Source organism: Cynoglossus semilaevis, chromosome 3 (genome assembly GCF_000523025.1).
Source record: "Cynoglossus semilaevis isolate Cse_v1.0 chromosome 3, Cse_v1.0, whole genome shotgun sequence".
Taxonomy (NCBI): Eukaryota; Metazoa; Chordata; class Actinopteri; order Pleuronectiformes; family Cynoglossidae; genus Cynoglossus; species Cynoglossus semilaevis.
The window spans coordinates 5,794,662-5,810,474 of NC_024309.1; the positions used below are offsets into that span (position 1 = coordinate 5,794,662).

Sequence of the window (15,813 nt, forward strand, 5' to 3'; positions counted from 1 at the left end):
ATTTTTTAAAAAAAAAAAATATATATATATATATATATATTTTTTTTTTTTTACATAGGGGATATGACAGTCCCAGCCATGATTCTAGCAGGAAATTGTGCTGTTAAGGGAGAAATTTTTTTCATCCACACAACATGTTTTTTTTTTTTTTTTTTCTTTTTTCCTGGCCGTCTGTCAGATCTTTCTTCTGGTGACCTTTGGGAGCCCACAGGGGAAAGTGTTCGCGTTGTTTATCCTCTATCTTTCTTTGGAAACTCAAGCTGAAGGTCATTGTGAGACGTAGTAAGATATCTTATGGAAACCCCCCCTCCCCTTGTTCTGACAGTAGCTTTGGATGTCTGAGAGGAAGAGAGGGGTGGGGGGCAGTGTCAGTGAAGGACTGGCTGGGAGTGAGTGATGGTATGTGTTTTTTATACAGTATATATAAATATAAAAATATAAATATTCAGTTTTCAGACCAAACCGGTCCGGTACCCAGTCTTGGACGGCCTCGTAGCGGTCCTCGGCCCTCTGGTTGGGAAACTCTGATGTTGACCTCGTAGCGGTCCTCGACCCTCTGGTTGGGAAACTCTGATGTTGATTATCTGCCGTCAGTGTTTGCATGTATCTAGTAAACTGCCACTGCTGTCATTGTACCAGTGACAGGCGCTGCATCCAGAGATGTGTCCCCACATCCTTACAAGAAAACGAAAAAGACTGAGGGCAGCAGGTGTCGCGTCCAGAACGGCAGTCAAGTTAAGGTCGTCTGCTGCGCTTGACCTCATTCCTCAGGCAGAGGAACAGAATTTCTGCTTTATTCTTCTATTTTTTGTTGCGTGAGGATGGTGAGAGTTAATGACAGGTGCGTCTCTCATCGTGTGATGTAGCACTTCTGCATTGTAGGGACACTGGTATTATCTCTCCCCCCTCCAGGGCCTGGCTGCCTGCTGACTGTGGGCTCCCCTCCCTGCTGAGTTTCACTTCCTCTGGATGAGAGAAATAGCACGAAAGTATCTTCTTATCTAGGCTACAGATGCCCAATATAATCTGTCTTGTATGTGCGTTTTATTTGTAAGCAAAATATAGGGCAGCTCCGTAATGCAGCGTGCAGACAGTGTGTGTGTGTGCGCGTTTGGCACTAAATAAAATATTGAGTAGTAGTGTAAAAGGCTTTTATGTGAAAAGATAAAGCAGTCATGTTTGAACAACCGAGACAGGTTGACCCGAGCTTAAGGACACACACTCTGCCTCCAGTCGCTCCCTTAGAAAATACAGTGCTGTTTTTTCGTCTTCTTTTTTTTTTTTTTTTCCCTCTTCTTTTATTGGATGGAACACACAAGGCCTGTGCATCAAAGGCGAAACAAACACCTCAGCGCCACTTTCACACACTGAATTTTTAATGCGGCTACACGACCTGTGGGGCAGAAGAGCGATTTCCATATCAACCACCAGACAACACAAGTGTATTACTGAAAACTGATAACAAATAAAACTATGTCAGCCGATAATATCCGCCCGATATTAGCATAATTATGTAATATCTGTAAAAATCGTATTAAATTTTTCCTCCCATAATGAAAACCTGATAAAATCTGTAAAAATCGTATTTAATTTTTCCTCCCATAATGAAAACCCGATAACGCAATGTCTGGGTTTAGCCAAATGATGTGTGATCTAAAAATAGTTTTGGGGAAAAACGGCTGTATATGAAAGTGAAAGTCACTAGATGGCAGCATTGGAACTGTATGGGGGATTGTATGCGGAAAGCTGGTGCCAGCAACTTATACAGTGCTTTAAACAGATAAATAGCATCAATATAAGACAATCCACAGTAATTCAGTTCCCCCCTAGGTGGCGGTATTGCAGAACATATTTGAAAAACGCTGCTAACCCATATAAATAAGGTGTTTCGACAATTTCGGCATATCGGTAAAAAGTCTGAATGTGTGTTTAGGAATTATTATTAAAGCAACAACAACAAGAGATGACATATGACAAGCAAAAAAAAAAAAAAAAAATGCAACCTAAGCAAAACGCTAAACTCTTTTTTTCCAGGAGTTTCTGATCACCAAGAAGAAGGACAGAAAGTAGTTTTTGTTGCCTTCTGTGGCGTACCTAATTATATTAGTTAAATATAGACATAAACAGAAATGGATGGCTGCAAAAGCCTGCAGAAAAGTAACATTCTGAGATGTTTGTAAATAAGGTTGGTTAACTGGTAGGAGTGTTGTGGAATAAAATCCCCGAGTATACAGAAACTGCCAAAACCCTCAGTCTTTCCATGAGAAAATGGTTTGCGGCTCTTTGTGTAAAACTTTGGGAGAGAAAAGTCTGTGTTTGACACAAAACTTCCCAGGACACGAAAGCAAAGAATTCGGGACTATTTTCAGTTAATGCTCTGCTTAATAATATTATGGGAATACAAAACACACAGTGTTGCTTTTGACGCTGAACCAAAAGCTCCAGGCTTCAATTGTAGTCTAAAAAAAAAATCCTACCAAAAATGTCAATGTGGTAAAACTGGAGACTTCCTGCACCTTTGATGTTTTGTGGTTGCCTCATCATCTCCCATAGATTTATTCAGAAATGATTGTTCCGTCATTTCAATGTATGTCATAAATTCACAAGTTCAACAGGGGAGCTAGTTGGTGGACAGATGCGTTGTCACTTGCGGACAAAAGATTTGTTTACGTTCGTGTGGTTTTTGTGGCTCGTTGGTCTACAGAAATATTTTCACCCCTCACCCTCTCCAGACCAACACCCCCATGAATTTAATACTATACTATCGAGAACCTGATAACATGTATATGTTTATCTGTACAAATCACTGTATGAGTTGCTGCCACCTAGTGACTTTACTTCATTCAAAGAAAGTCCAGTCATGCCCATTTACTTTCTTTATTTAAAGATAATCAATTAAAAAAAAAGAAAAAAGAAAGAAAAAAACTTTTAATTTCTCAGGTTAAGCTCCCACGGGCCACACAAAACGGCTTGACGGGCCGCATTTGGCCCCCGGGCCTTGAGTTTGACACGTATGCTTTGGATTGTGCTACAGTCGCTTTCTTTTGTTTGTTTTTTTATGATGTTAGCTCGGCGTTAGCGTATGTGAGCGACATAGGTACTTAAACAGTACAGCATGTGAGTTCTGATTTACGACCAAAATCAAGTTGCATTGCGCCATAGGAACAGAATTCCGACGTAGGTCGAGGACAACCCTGTATGTAAGATCTTCTGGTTTGGCCTGTTTGGTGGAACACAACACTGACATACTTGCAGGAATTTAAGAAAGACACAAAGAAAGCCTCATATATTTTCTTAAACTTTTATAGCCATGTAGTGCCACCTAGTGGTAGAGTACTTAATAGGCTGTCATTGTCGTAGAATGAAGACACATTTTAAGCAATTTATTAATAATAGTTTCAACACCAATTTCATTGCTATCTGGTAGCATTTGCGTGCTGTGAGGTCACATGTCTCCAGCGCTTTTCGCCCTCCCTAACTGCCCCCCCGCCCCACCTTTCTTACGACTGAGCGCTTTAATGGACAGCTTAAATCACACAATTCTGATTAATGTGCACACCTGTGGGCCGTGTGCGTCTCAATGACACACCCCAGTGCCGCGCATGCACACCAGGACCGGCCAGCGAGGGGCAGTGTTCCATGAGAAGAAATGAAATTAAAAGAGTGAAACAAGGGAAATCAAACCATCACAACTGTGGACTTCTCCCATAAATTTCATCTCTGGCCTCACTCCTTACCTCACCTCACCTCACCTTACCTCACCCCCAGTCAGCGGCTAATGTACAAATCGCCGTACCAGACATGTATTGTTAATACAGAGCATATGTGTCCGTTCCGGAGTCGGGTCAGTTTCGTGCTAATCAGTGATATATAGACGGGTGATGTTAAACAAATAAATGTCTGCGGTTCATCGTAATTTCATAACGCAAAACAGTTTTGACAGTAGATGGACTTCGTAGTATTTATGTTTTCTGATCACGGTTCTACGCCCTGGAGTACCAACGGTCACAGTTTCTTCTTGATTTTTTATTTTTTTATTTTTTATTTTTTAATACAGAAGAATCAAATGACAATGACTTCATCTCCTTTTCCACAGCAGAGGTTCTTCAGTGACACCAGATGATGTGGTCTGTTAAATACTCTGAAGTCACTTTGGTGTCAAACTCAGTGAATCTCAGTGGCAAAGGATGGTTTTAATGAAAACAGTTTCATCATCTCTTTGACAGGTGCAGAGAGAGTTCAACTGAAAGGATCTTCTGCCCCCATTTGGTAGAAGAGCAGAATGCAGTTCTCGGCAATCAGGTTTGTGGCCTCTGAGAGCACCAATGTATATTTTTATTTTTAATAATCTATCTCAAGATCTTGAGTATTTGAGTCAGAACTTAAGGCCTAGTTGGGGAGGGAGGTGTTAGGAATCACATCCCAGAACAAATGCGATACAAAAACTACAAAACAGGATCACCACAATAAGAAAAAAGAAAAGTCGATGATCCTTGTATTTGGGTTATTTGGATCGATGTGTTTGCAGATGATGCTGCGATCTGCGGTGAGAGTAGAGAATACATGTGTGTTAATGAAAGGAGACGGGTGAGCTAAACGATGCTAAGACTAGAGGTAGCCAAGATGGATGACCTTAAATACACAGGCTCAACCATCCAGAGTGATGGACATCGGAACGTAAGGAAAGTTGAAAGTCAGTGAGACGTGCTATGATGTATGGTTTAGAGACAGTGACACTGCCTCATGGACAAAACGCTGAGACGACAGTGACAAAGATGAAGATGTTGAGATTTTAACTGGGAGTGAACAGAACAGACCAGATTAGAGGGGCAGTTAAGGTGGAGCAGTTTGGAGACAACGTGACGGAGGTGAGGTTGAGGAGACATAATGACCTTATTGGACAAAGGATGTTAGAGAATGAGTTGCCAGGTAAGAGGAAAAAAGGACATGGAGACGGTCACTGTATCTTCACAACGATTGTTAATATCTGAATGATGATGCACCCAGGGCAGGATTTTGGCGTAGGCGATATAGGCGCCATCTGCTGGAGGAGCACCACCAGTTATTCAATTGTATTAGTATGTGTATGTGTTGGTGGTTTATCTTACCTCGGGCGCCAAATTGGGTTTATGCGCTGGTTGAAACTAATGTTGCAAAGTACTTGTAATCATATTTTAAGTATAATTAATGGCGAAAAAAAAAAAAAAAAACTTGCCGGTGGGTCAAATTGTTTTTGGTTTGCTCATTGCTATGCAGATCGTGTTGCTTTTTTACAGCGTGACACTGATGAAAACTGAATGGCCTCTTGTGTACACCATTACTGTAAGTGCTTTTCACGATGGTATCAATAAATCCGTATGTGATCAACTGGTCGGGTTTTATGACAGTGTTGGAGGTATGAAAAAAAAAAGAAATATTTCAAGCGGTGACACTTATCAGGGATTGAGGGATTGAACCGATAACGTGACCTTTGGAATGACACATGTTTTAAGGAACCACTAACGTGACCTTTGGAATGACACATGTTGGCTCTGCGGTGAATGTAATCACAAAAAAAAAAAAAATCACATTATACGCACACACACACATAATCAGCAACAAGAAAAATCCTTTACTTGAAACCCCGTGCGTTCCCTTGAGCTAAACTGAAGGTAAATGATTTTCTCTAAGCTAAGGTCAGTGATCACAGCCTGGATTCTATTTCCTTTCCAGTAGCAGTAAATAAAGAGCTGATGTGCAGCCTCTAATAAAAAAAAAATTTAAAAAGCGTAAGGCATGAGGTCAGTTGAGGTCAATTTACTAGAAAGTTTAACACTCTCTTAAGAAGGACTGCTCTTTTTCTCCTGTTCACGTGTATCTTTCGCGCCTACTTCATTTTCTTGCCCTTGGTTCAGTGGTCAACCATAAGCCTATCGGGGTAGGGCAGGGATGTGCTTATATGTCAGTGGTGATGGTGGGGGCTTTTCTGTGTGCAAGAGTATTAGCACAGCTAAAAGCAGTAATACTGTCAGGACCAAAGTACATATGAGGCCGCCTTGTGTGTAGAAGAAGGAGGAGAAGGTGAAGGAGTGTAGCGTAGAAGATACTCATTTTCACATGCACTTTACAGGTTGGTAAATTAACCCACACCTGTGGCTAATACCGCCTCAAGTGTGACATCAGCTCCAGCGCCGGCCACTGCTCTTGCTCTTGCTCCACTTCCAGCTCCAAGGTAAGGGCGATTGCAATTTTGAAATTTTGTTACAATATTTCTTTTTGGTTGATATCTTGACCGTTTAACTTTAAAATTATATTGGAATTAAAGTACCGTGGTTTTTAGCATCAATGCTAAATATATCACGCTGTTTTTTTTGCAGGAGGAGATGACAGCTGATAAACAGAATGAGAAACCACAGGGTAAGTCGTGCGATTTTTTTTTTTGGAATAATGAAGGCGCAAAGAGATGCCCAGTACAACCGTTACCGACGCAGGTGTTACTACACGTGTTACTACAGGCTATGGTCATATCCCGCCTAGATTACTGCAATGCCCTTCTATGGGGTCTGCTCAACAAGACCCCTTCAAAAAAAACAAAAAAAAAACCCAAGTCATTGACTCTTGCTTATAAAATAACTGCAGGTGGCGCTCATGCATCTCTAAACTCATTGATAAATACACCCCATTGTATTCGGACCCACACCCCCGCATATTGAAATACTACTGAGACTCTGAGAACATGTATATTTTTATCTGTACAAACCACTGTATGAGTTGCTGCCACCTAGTGACTGGAGGCTTGTTATCATTCAAGCATTACAGCAGTGGTACACTTATGTCCAGTGTGCCATATTCTATTGGAAGCCCCTTACGCCGCCACCCCTCCGGCACCTCACGTGCCCCCCAGAGGGCCCCGCCCCACTATTTGAGAAGTACTGATCTATGACCTACTATTTTTTTTTTGGAATATTTACTGTAGCTTGATTGTTGATTGACCAACTCAAATTCTCCAAAGTGGCTTTGGATAAAAGCTAAATGTATTGAATATTTACTCTAACTTGATCGTTGATTGACCGACTCATTCTAAGTGGCTTTGGATAAAAGCTAAATGTATTGTAATGTAATGCAATTACAATGTATTTTTTCTTTATATTTTGGGATCTTAATGAAGAACAATTACAATGTATTTTTCCTTTATATTTTGGGATCTTAATGAAGAAAACGAAGCTGTTCCTAAAACTAAATATATACTGTAGCTAAGGAAAAAAAATTGTCAAACTGATTGCTTTCAGTTTTTTTTTAAAAAAGTGCACGGAATCTTTGTTTTCCAGCTCCTGCGGCTAAACCTGAGCAACCTGGAGCTGAAGGGTAAGTTCCCTTCACCAGTAAACAAAAAGGTTTTCTTCAAGTACCTAGGAGTACATTTAAGTATAGTACACAGTGTTAACCAGATTTAGGAGCGAATGTCTAATCTCAATAAGACAAGTCACAGACCGCAGAACGTATTAGCGTGAAATTAATCAGCCAATTGAATGCTTCAACAAGATGGCGGAGTGACACAGAATGAAACCCTAAAGGGGAGATGAGCTAGCAGCATGTCAGATCTTTATCCCTTCAGGCTACATGCACTGGAGCAGAGGCGACGACTTGAGAGTGGATTAAAAGCTTTGCAGCTTTTTAGCTTTAAGAAGCTCAGCAGACTAAAAAACCATGGAGGCTGATGAGAGTTTTGATCCACTCGGTTGTAAACAAACCGTAACATGTACGTCTACAGATGAAAAAAAAAAAAAACTGCTTATATGTAACATTTGTGAGTACGCTGTAAATATGTAAATAATGTGTTTGGGGTTTTTTTCAGGCCCCCCAAACTCGTCTGTCTGAGTAGAAACTCTAATTTTTTTTTTTTTTTGCAGTCATAAAGAATAATATAAAAACAATAAACTACTGTTAAACAATAACAATAATTTTAATAAATTATAATAATTAGTATCGGAGACGTTTGTTATTAGCATAGAATAAGAAGCGATGTGTTTTGCGCAACAACCTGTTCGTATTTGTTCAGGTTTCATTTTGACAACTTGTTGCACTACACGAAGTTGGCCACGCGATGGAGACAAAGATTCGCTACCTGGAAAAATAACAGACTTTATATTCTTTCCTTTTTGTTGATGTAATTGTTTGTTGTAATAGTCAAACTAGTTCTCTTTTTTTTGGCACACTTAAAACATTCGAAATTAATTTTAATTACTACTTTTTGTATTAACCTCGATCTGTTCTAGGACATGACAAGCCAAAACAACAGATGAAATCTTTATAGTTGAAACAACTGACACGATAATTAATATATTGTAGGCAACGGAACACTGACATTTGGGCCATGGATGTCGAAAGTTGTTTTATTTAAAGTTGTTTTTAACTGTTGTTTATCATAGACAGGAGGCAGCCCCTCCACCACCACAGCCACCCGTCGTCATTAACAGGTACTCAGATGATCAGCTCAGATCCATCATCCTGCGGATGAGGGAGCGACACCAGCTCTTCAAGGACAAAGTGCTGGATCACTACGCATCTTCCCCCGAGATAACTCCTCCAGTCAGTGAGTACCAAGACGGCCTACACATCGGGCGGAGGGCAAGGTGCAAGGCTTCACTGATCATCACGTACAATGGCGTGTTGCTTGAATTGGAATCAACATGGCCGCTGTCCAGAGGGCAAGGTGCAAGCTTCACTGATGAATTGGAATCAACATGGCCGCTGTCCTTTTTTCAGCACCTCGGCTCCGCAGACGGGAGTACGCCAGGGTCACAGAGGAGAGGAAGAGACAAGCTGAGGAAGAACGGATAAAGAAGGAGGAGGCTGAGAAGAAGAAGAAAGAGGAGCAGGAGAAGAAGAAGAAGGAGGATGAGCAGAAGAAGAAGGAGGAGGAGGAGAAAAAGAAAGCCGAAGTCAAAGAGGAAGAAAAGAAAGAGGAGGTGAACTTGAAGAAAAAGTGTCAAGATGCTTTCTGGCTGTCTGTGGACACTGTGCTGAAGCCCATCGAGGACAGGATGGACTCTGTGCTGGGTCAGACCATTGACCCTTTCACCGACCTTCGCTACATCGCCTGGCTGAGCGTGGTCACTCTGGCCATTAACTACAACATCTGGTTTATGACTGCTCGCCTGTGTTTCCCGTACCACACAGAGAGCGCCATCCCTGTTTGGTTTGGTCTGGACCTGTTGGCTGACGCCATCTACCTCATCGACACCATCATCTTCCAGCCCCGCAAGCAGTTCGTCCAAGGAGGAGACATCATAGTGAGTCTGACTTGAGTCAAATAACAACCCAGGAACTGTTCCTTTAAAAAAATTGATCTGATCTGATTAACAGATTGGTATGGCTGGTTTGATGTCGTGTATTAGAGAAACAGTGACTGGATAGACGGTGGAGTTATTTGATTGTTATTTGACAGTGCACGTCATTCTGCCCATGGTTTCAAATGCCACATATTAATGAATGTATTTCCACGTGTTGTTTTTGGGCGCCCTATTCATTATATTCAATAATTGACTATTAACTAATTAATTAGGGATGTATCCATGCATCATAATTCGATTCAAAATATCTGTACAATTGTGTGACAATTCGCATCAGTTGAAAAGAAAAATTTAAATCACACATCAAGGCCTAAGGAGCAGGCTGCTTAGAAAGTCAGTGGTCGCATGACACTACACACTCCAGTACAGTAGATGGCGGTATGCGCCCAAAAAACGTTGGTTGTGACCCGCTATTCGACTAAGACATCTGGTCCCTAGCATCAGTTACATTCAAGTGTTCAAACAGAACGTGGAAAAAACGTCTTCTTCCGGTGCTGGTGTCAATCATTGCTAAATTATTCTTGACCACATTTGGTTTTCAAACTATTTTTTTTTCCAGAAAGACAGAGTGAGGACGAAAACAAACTACAGGATATCAGAGAGATTCAAGGTACCGTATCAAGGTATGGCACTATTCCTTTCTCCGACTGTGAGTCGGCGACCTCACCTCGTTTCCCTGCGTCCACAGATGGACATGCTGTCCCTCATTCCTTTTGATCTACTGTACGTCCAGTTTGGATTCAAATCTATTTTCAGGTTCAATCGTTTGCTGAAGGTGAGTTAAACTTTTTATTCACCTCACGTATCCAAAGACGCCCTGAACACTGTTGACGCTTCTGTATCTCTTCCCCCGAGGCCGATACCTTCTTTGAGTTCAGCGATCGGCTGGAGAGCATCTTGGCAAGAGCTTACATCTGGAGGTGAGTTGTACAGGAGGGGCTCAAACTTTTTGGGACAAAAGGCGCAAGGCCAAAAACGTTTGTGAACCTCTGGTCTATAGAACTGGAGAGGTTTTACCTTAATAATAACAGTATCACAAACGGACATGGTTCCTAGCACTGAACCTTGGGGAACGCCATGCAGTCTTAAAGTTATATTATCGGTGGAAACGATCCGATAAACATGATTTTAACTACTAAGATGTAGAATTTACTACTTCAGGCTTCATGGCTGTGGTCTATTTGTTAATTATAATAAGAAATTAATTAATAATAATAACAATCTGAACTTTGTTGATTCCGCAACTGATAATTTTCCGTTCCAACAGTCTTGCTAAACACTACACCGTGGAACCACTAACAGCTGCACCATAGAACCACCCACTTTGTTGGACCACATTGTTGTTGTTGAATAAATTATTTTGGTTGGTGAGGACGTAGCATTAAAGTACTTTCATTAAAATTGCCTTGTCATCATTAATAGAGTGATTCGCACCATCGGTTACCTCCTCTTCGTTTTGCACATCAACGCCTGCTTCTACTATGTGGCGTCCGCCTACCAGGGTATTGGTAAAACCAAATGGGTCTATTCTGGACTGGGCAGTGCGTGAGTACAGTCTCTTCTATTTTCCTGTTTACTTTACCGTCACTAACCACCTTATACATGATCGACTCAGAGTTAATCAATCGTGAAAGTAAATGGTTGGAGGCTGGAGTTTTGTCAGATATTTATATAATTATTGTTTCCATAAGTTTTAAACATTTTTTTAGACATGAAAAAAAAAACGTTTGACATTTTAAATACACCTTTATTATTGGTTGGACAAAACAGAATTTCGTCAAACCCAGTGATACATTTGATTCTGTGTCCAATTTTTTGCTGCTGCTGCTGCTGTTGCTGCTGATGTCCAATTTTTTGCTGTTGCTGGTGCTGCAGTTACCTCAGCTGCTTCTTCTATGCTGAGAAGTCCCTGCTGATGATCGCTGAGCTGCCCTTACCAGACACCATGTTCGGACAGATCTTTCAGATGACTAACTACCTTTTTGGGGCATTATTTATGTCCATCTTTCTTGGGCAGGTAGTCAGCTTTGGACTCTTATCAATCAACATCTCGTTTATAGCTATTGTGTTTTTGTTTGCTGATTTCACAAGTTCGGCAGCGAAGACTTCCAGGGAATCAAAAAGTGAGATAGCAGCAGTCTCGTCGCATGGGGAAAATCGGTAAAAACCGAACCAGAGTGCAGTACCGTGTTTTCAACACTAATTCGCCGCATATCATTTAGCGGGGCGCTGTTTTACACATCATAAAACGCCCTATAAAAAAGGGAGAGTAGGAGACGACTGAGACCCGACACAAAATTACGTTACGTAACGTTACGTAGGTTACGTAAACTGCTCAAACAAAAAGTATTTTCAACAAATGAAAGTTATCTAGTATAAAGCAGGATTTTGAGCATTACCTCCCTCCCACATATCCTCCTTGTACCTGATTAACGACATGAAACTTTATTGACAGTCCCTTTAACCCCACAGGTACCTGCGTTGTTACTACTTTGCTGTCCGCAGTCTGATCAACATTGGGGGTCTTAACGAGCCCCACACCATCTTTGAGATTGCCTTTCAGATGACTAACTTTTTCACGGGCGTCTTTGTGTTCTCCAGTCTGATTGGGCAGGTAACACAAAGATTACTTGTGGTCGTAGCACAGGAATAGTCCGGAGCGCCGGTAGTCGACGGCATCCCTCCGCCGCCTTGTTTTTGTCTCCTTTTTATGTTGTCAACTATAGTGAAGTAAACCCCGATAGATTAAAGGATCTCTCTGTTTTAGAACTGTTACTGACCGTTATCAGTCCTGATACTAACACCTTATCGTTGGCGAATGTCATCCCGTGGTTCCCTGTGGAGTCCTGGCTGTCAAAAAGTACTTTCCTTATCATATTTATCCTGCAGAAAAATCCAAATCTTCCTCAGTTTGTTTTTTTTTTTTTTACGTCCCCACGTCAGATGAGGGATGTCATTGGTGCCGCTACAGCAGGACAGACGTATTTCAGAGCCTCCATGGACAACACTGTGTCCTACATGGTGACCAATCGCATCCCCTATCTGGTGCAGAATCGAGTCCGTACCTGGTACACCTACACCTGGGACGCTCAGGGCATGTTGGGTTAGTTCAAGTGAACATTTCGTTCCTTCTAGACCTTAGTTTAGTGCCAGACTAAACACTTTGATTTTTTTTAATGATCCCAGATGAGTCCGAGTTGTTGGACAAAATGCCTTTGGTGATGAAGACTGCCATCGCTGTAGATATCAACCTGGCGACGTTTCAGAAGATTGATCTCTTCAAGGTGCTGGTTTATTAAGATACACAGGGAATGTCTCGATCAGATGTGAGGTCTGATGATCGGTTCTGGCGCTTTTTTTCCCTCAGGGCTGTGACCAGCAGATGTTGGTGGACATGCTGCTGAGACTCAAGTCCATTATCTATCTGCCCGGAGACTTTGTTGTAAAAAAAGTAAGTGCGCTTAAAAAAAGACAAAATATAATTTATATTCAAGCTGTTCTAAAAACACTTCTGCTGCCCCCTGCAGGGCGACATTGGTAAAGAGATGTACATCATCAAAAGTGGAGCGGTGCAGGTGGTGGGAGGACCTGACAACAGCATCGTGTTTGTCACTCTGAAGGCTGGCTGCGTGTTTGGAGAAATCAGGTCTGATGATGTTTAGCAGCTATTAACAAAATTAGTATGCTAACACATTTTTGGTGCAAGATAACTTTTTTCCCAAACTTTTATTAGCACATTTATTCCCCATTTATTTACCAACTGATTAATGTTGTATTTGAATTTCCTGTTGAATTTTAGCCTTTTACAGTCTTCCAAAGATGGGGGAAACAGGCGCACGGCTAACGTCAAAGCCTACGGCTTTGCTAATCTCTTTGTATTGGAGAAGAAGGACCTGTTTGACATCCTGGTCCACTATCCTGAGTCTCAAAAGGTGTTGGCCAGGAAGGGAAGGTGAGTGAGAATCCCAAAAGGTTGATATAAAAACCAAGCAGCCTGCACATTGCCCTGTGAACACAAGGTGGCACCAACAAGCGTTTTGGTTTTTTTTTTTTTTTCGTGTGAGTTATAATTCATATATTATCAAAGGTAAATAAATAGAATAACAATATAATGTTAAAAATGGTAATACTACATTGATTTAAAACCACATTTTTAAAGGTTTTGCACATTTTTACATATTTTTTTTTACCTAATTATGTTAAACTTTATATTTGAGTTTTAAATCATTTTGCCTCCTTGTGTCACATTCCATGTTACTTTGTTTTTGTTCATAATATTTGCACGTGGAAGATTACGTGTTTGAAGTATATAAATATCTATCAGTTTATTTTTTTTATTTAAGAGATAACATGCAGTATAAATATCTAAAATATATTTTTATTTAAGAGATAACATGCAGTATCATACTTAGCAATATACATAAATTAATATCAATCCTAAATTTTCATGAACCAACTAGCATTTTCGTTTCATGTATTCCTTCTGTGTGGCCAATAGAGGGCGCTGCCGTCTATTCAAATAATTGAAAAGTTTCGTTTGCAAACATATTTGCTCAAGAACAAACGATTCCAACAACTAGTTTGTACAACCAAAACGTTATAGTCGTGTAAATGATCAACAATTAGCCCTGTAGTTAGTTACAGTTAGCCCTGTCGTGTTTTTTTTTTTTTTTCTCCATTTGGCCACCGACGCGGTTTTTCCAATTTTCCCTGAGAGGGAACACCAGGAAGTGCCCTGTAAACGTTCCGGCTTTATCCCAAATTGCTTTTACGTCGGTAACCTGTGTGTGTGTAGGCAGCTAATGAAGGCCAAGGGCCCGGCAGCTGCTAAGGCTGAGGAGGACAAGAAGAAAGGTCTGGCTTTGTTTGTACCCAAACCAGCTACACCCAAACTGCTGCGTGCTGTTGGAGGAAGCTTGAACAAGACGGTCGTGGACCGAATAAAGGTAACTGCACCTCATTGGTCCGTCAAATCACGTGATTAATATCGCCAGTTGGCATTTATTTATAGAATTATCGGTTCTGTTTTTCAGGCTGCTGGCGGGAAGTGACTACCGTTTTTTATTTTTTATTGATCTCCTTTTTTGGAAGAAAATGCACAGCTTTGTTATAAATAGTTTTTCTGACTTTTGTTTTTCTCTTTTCCTATTTCTACTAACACTGTCATACCTCTCTGCGTGACCTTTTTGAATTCGCTTGAGCTGCTTTGCAGTAGTTAAATTTGGATTTATTGGTATATTTAAACTCATAGTGAAATTAATATATTTTTTGCTTTGTCTTTGCGTTTTTGGACTTTTTTTTTTCCACGTTATCGACCTGGATAATGATTGATATTATATTATATAAGGATTTTGTCCTTTTTTTTTATTCATCCTTTTTGATTAACTGTAAAGTGCGATCATATTTGAAACGATAGCCGTGTTTTCCAACCTTTTTTTTCTAGCCATGGCACATCATCCGAAATAAAACATAATCTTCTGCTACTTTCATCTTACTCGCAATATACTTGCTCAGTGTAAAACCAAGTCCTCTTTAGTTGAACACAACCCCGATTTACTCACAGGAATTGTTTGACACACAACAAGCTCTTCATCAGCTGAGTCTCTTTATTTTTTTTTAGCAATTATCGCCATCTGTAGCCCCCTAGTGGAAGATTATCTAATTGTTTGGACCCGCACATGACGGAAGTAAATAATATTTTTTTAATCAATTGCGTTGTGATTCTGTCGTCAACAGCCAACTGATGCGTAATGTTCGAAAATATATTAAGGTTATGGTAGATCAGTGGACTGTCTTTTTTGTATTTGCTTAAATAAATCTTTAAGTTCATTTTCTTTCATATGTTTTTCCCCCCTATGAAACAGTAGTAAGAAATACTGTACTCACACTGAGGTGTACAGTAATCCTGTTAGTCAGACTGATTAACAAGGAGCCAGGGACTGAAATAACCTTACTGCAGTCTCCTCATATATACTACCAGCTACATATTCATTCTATACTGGTTTGTAAAGTAGCGGTTCCCAAAATGGCTCCCTCCCGCTCCCCACTAGGGGGCGCTGGATTGTTGCAGGGGGTAGAGCAAAGAAAATATTTAATTTTTTTTCTTTACATGAGTCAAAGAGGGGAAATCGAACTGATTTGTTTTGACTTTTGATATAGTAGCTTTCAATATGCCGACGATAGCCTTATTTACTAAAGGTGGTTCTGTGAAAAGAGAAGTTTGGGAACGTCGTGTGTTAGGATTTATCGTTATAATGAGTCATCACTTCATTAAATATTAAAATCTTTTTTCCAAATGTCAGTGAAAGATTTTTACTTTGATCCCTGACGGACCTGTGTTGAAGACTGTAAGCCTTCATACACTGGTGTCATCACTCCCTGCAGCTGAGTTAGTCCTGGATTTTGTGACGATGCCAGCCAGGGAATTAAAGGGTCTAGGATTTTTGAATTGCTTCAGTCTGGAGTCGGGAGTTAGCACAGC

At 40.6% G+C, this 15,813-nt stretch overlaps 1 protein-coding gene across 1 annotated transcript in view; it reads left to right on the top strand.

The window, feature by feature from the left end:
• The window catches only part of LOC103377028 (cyclic nucleotide-gated cation channel beta-3-like), a 91,021-nt gene extending 76,399 nt beyond the window's left edge, over positions 1–14,622 (top strand). The window contains exons 5-21 of the mRNA XM_025054575.1: positions 4,227–4,302; positions 6,110–6,211; positions 6,357–6,396; positions 7,308–7,344; positions 8,409–8,572; positions 8,746–9,272; positions 9,892–9,942; positions 10,021–10,107; positions 10,188–10,252; positions 10,755–10,877; positions 11,805–11,946; positions 12,276–12,435; positions 12,519–12,616; positions 12,700–12,783; positions 12,860–12,978; positions 13,132–13,284; positions 14,128–14,622. Of these exons, the coding sequence (XP_024910343.1) occupies positions 6,363–6,396; positions 7,308–7,344; positions 8,409–8,572; positions 8,746–9,272; positions 9,892–9,942; positions 10,021–10,107; positions 10,188–10,252; positions 10,755–10,877; positions 11,805–11,946; positions 12,276–12,435; positions 12,519–12,616; positions 12,700–12,783; positions 12,860–12,978; positions 13,132–13,284; positions 14,128–14,317 (2,034 nt within the window). The 5' untranslated portion in view covers positions 4,227–4,302; positions 6,110–6,211; positions 6,357–6,362 and the 3' untranslated portion in view covers positions 14,318–14,622. The remainder of the gene's footprint in view (positions 1–4,226; positions 4,303–6,109; positions 6,212–6,356; positions 6,397–7,307; positions 7,345–8,408; positions 8,573–8,745; positions 9,273–9,891; positions 9,943–10,020; positions 10,108–10,187; positions 10,253–10,754; positions 10,878–11,804; positions 11,947–12,275; positions 12,436–12,518; positions 12,617–12,699; positions 12,784–12,859; positions 12,979–13,131; positions 13,285–14,127) is intronic.
• Positions 14,623–15,813: the final 1,191 nt, after the last annotated feature.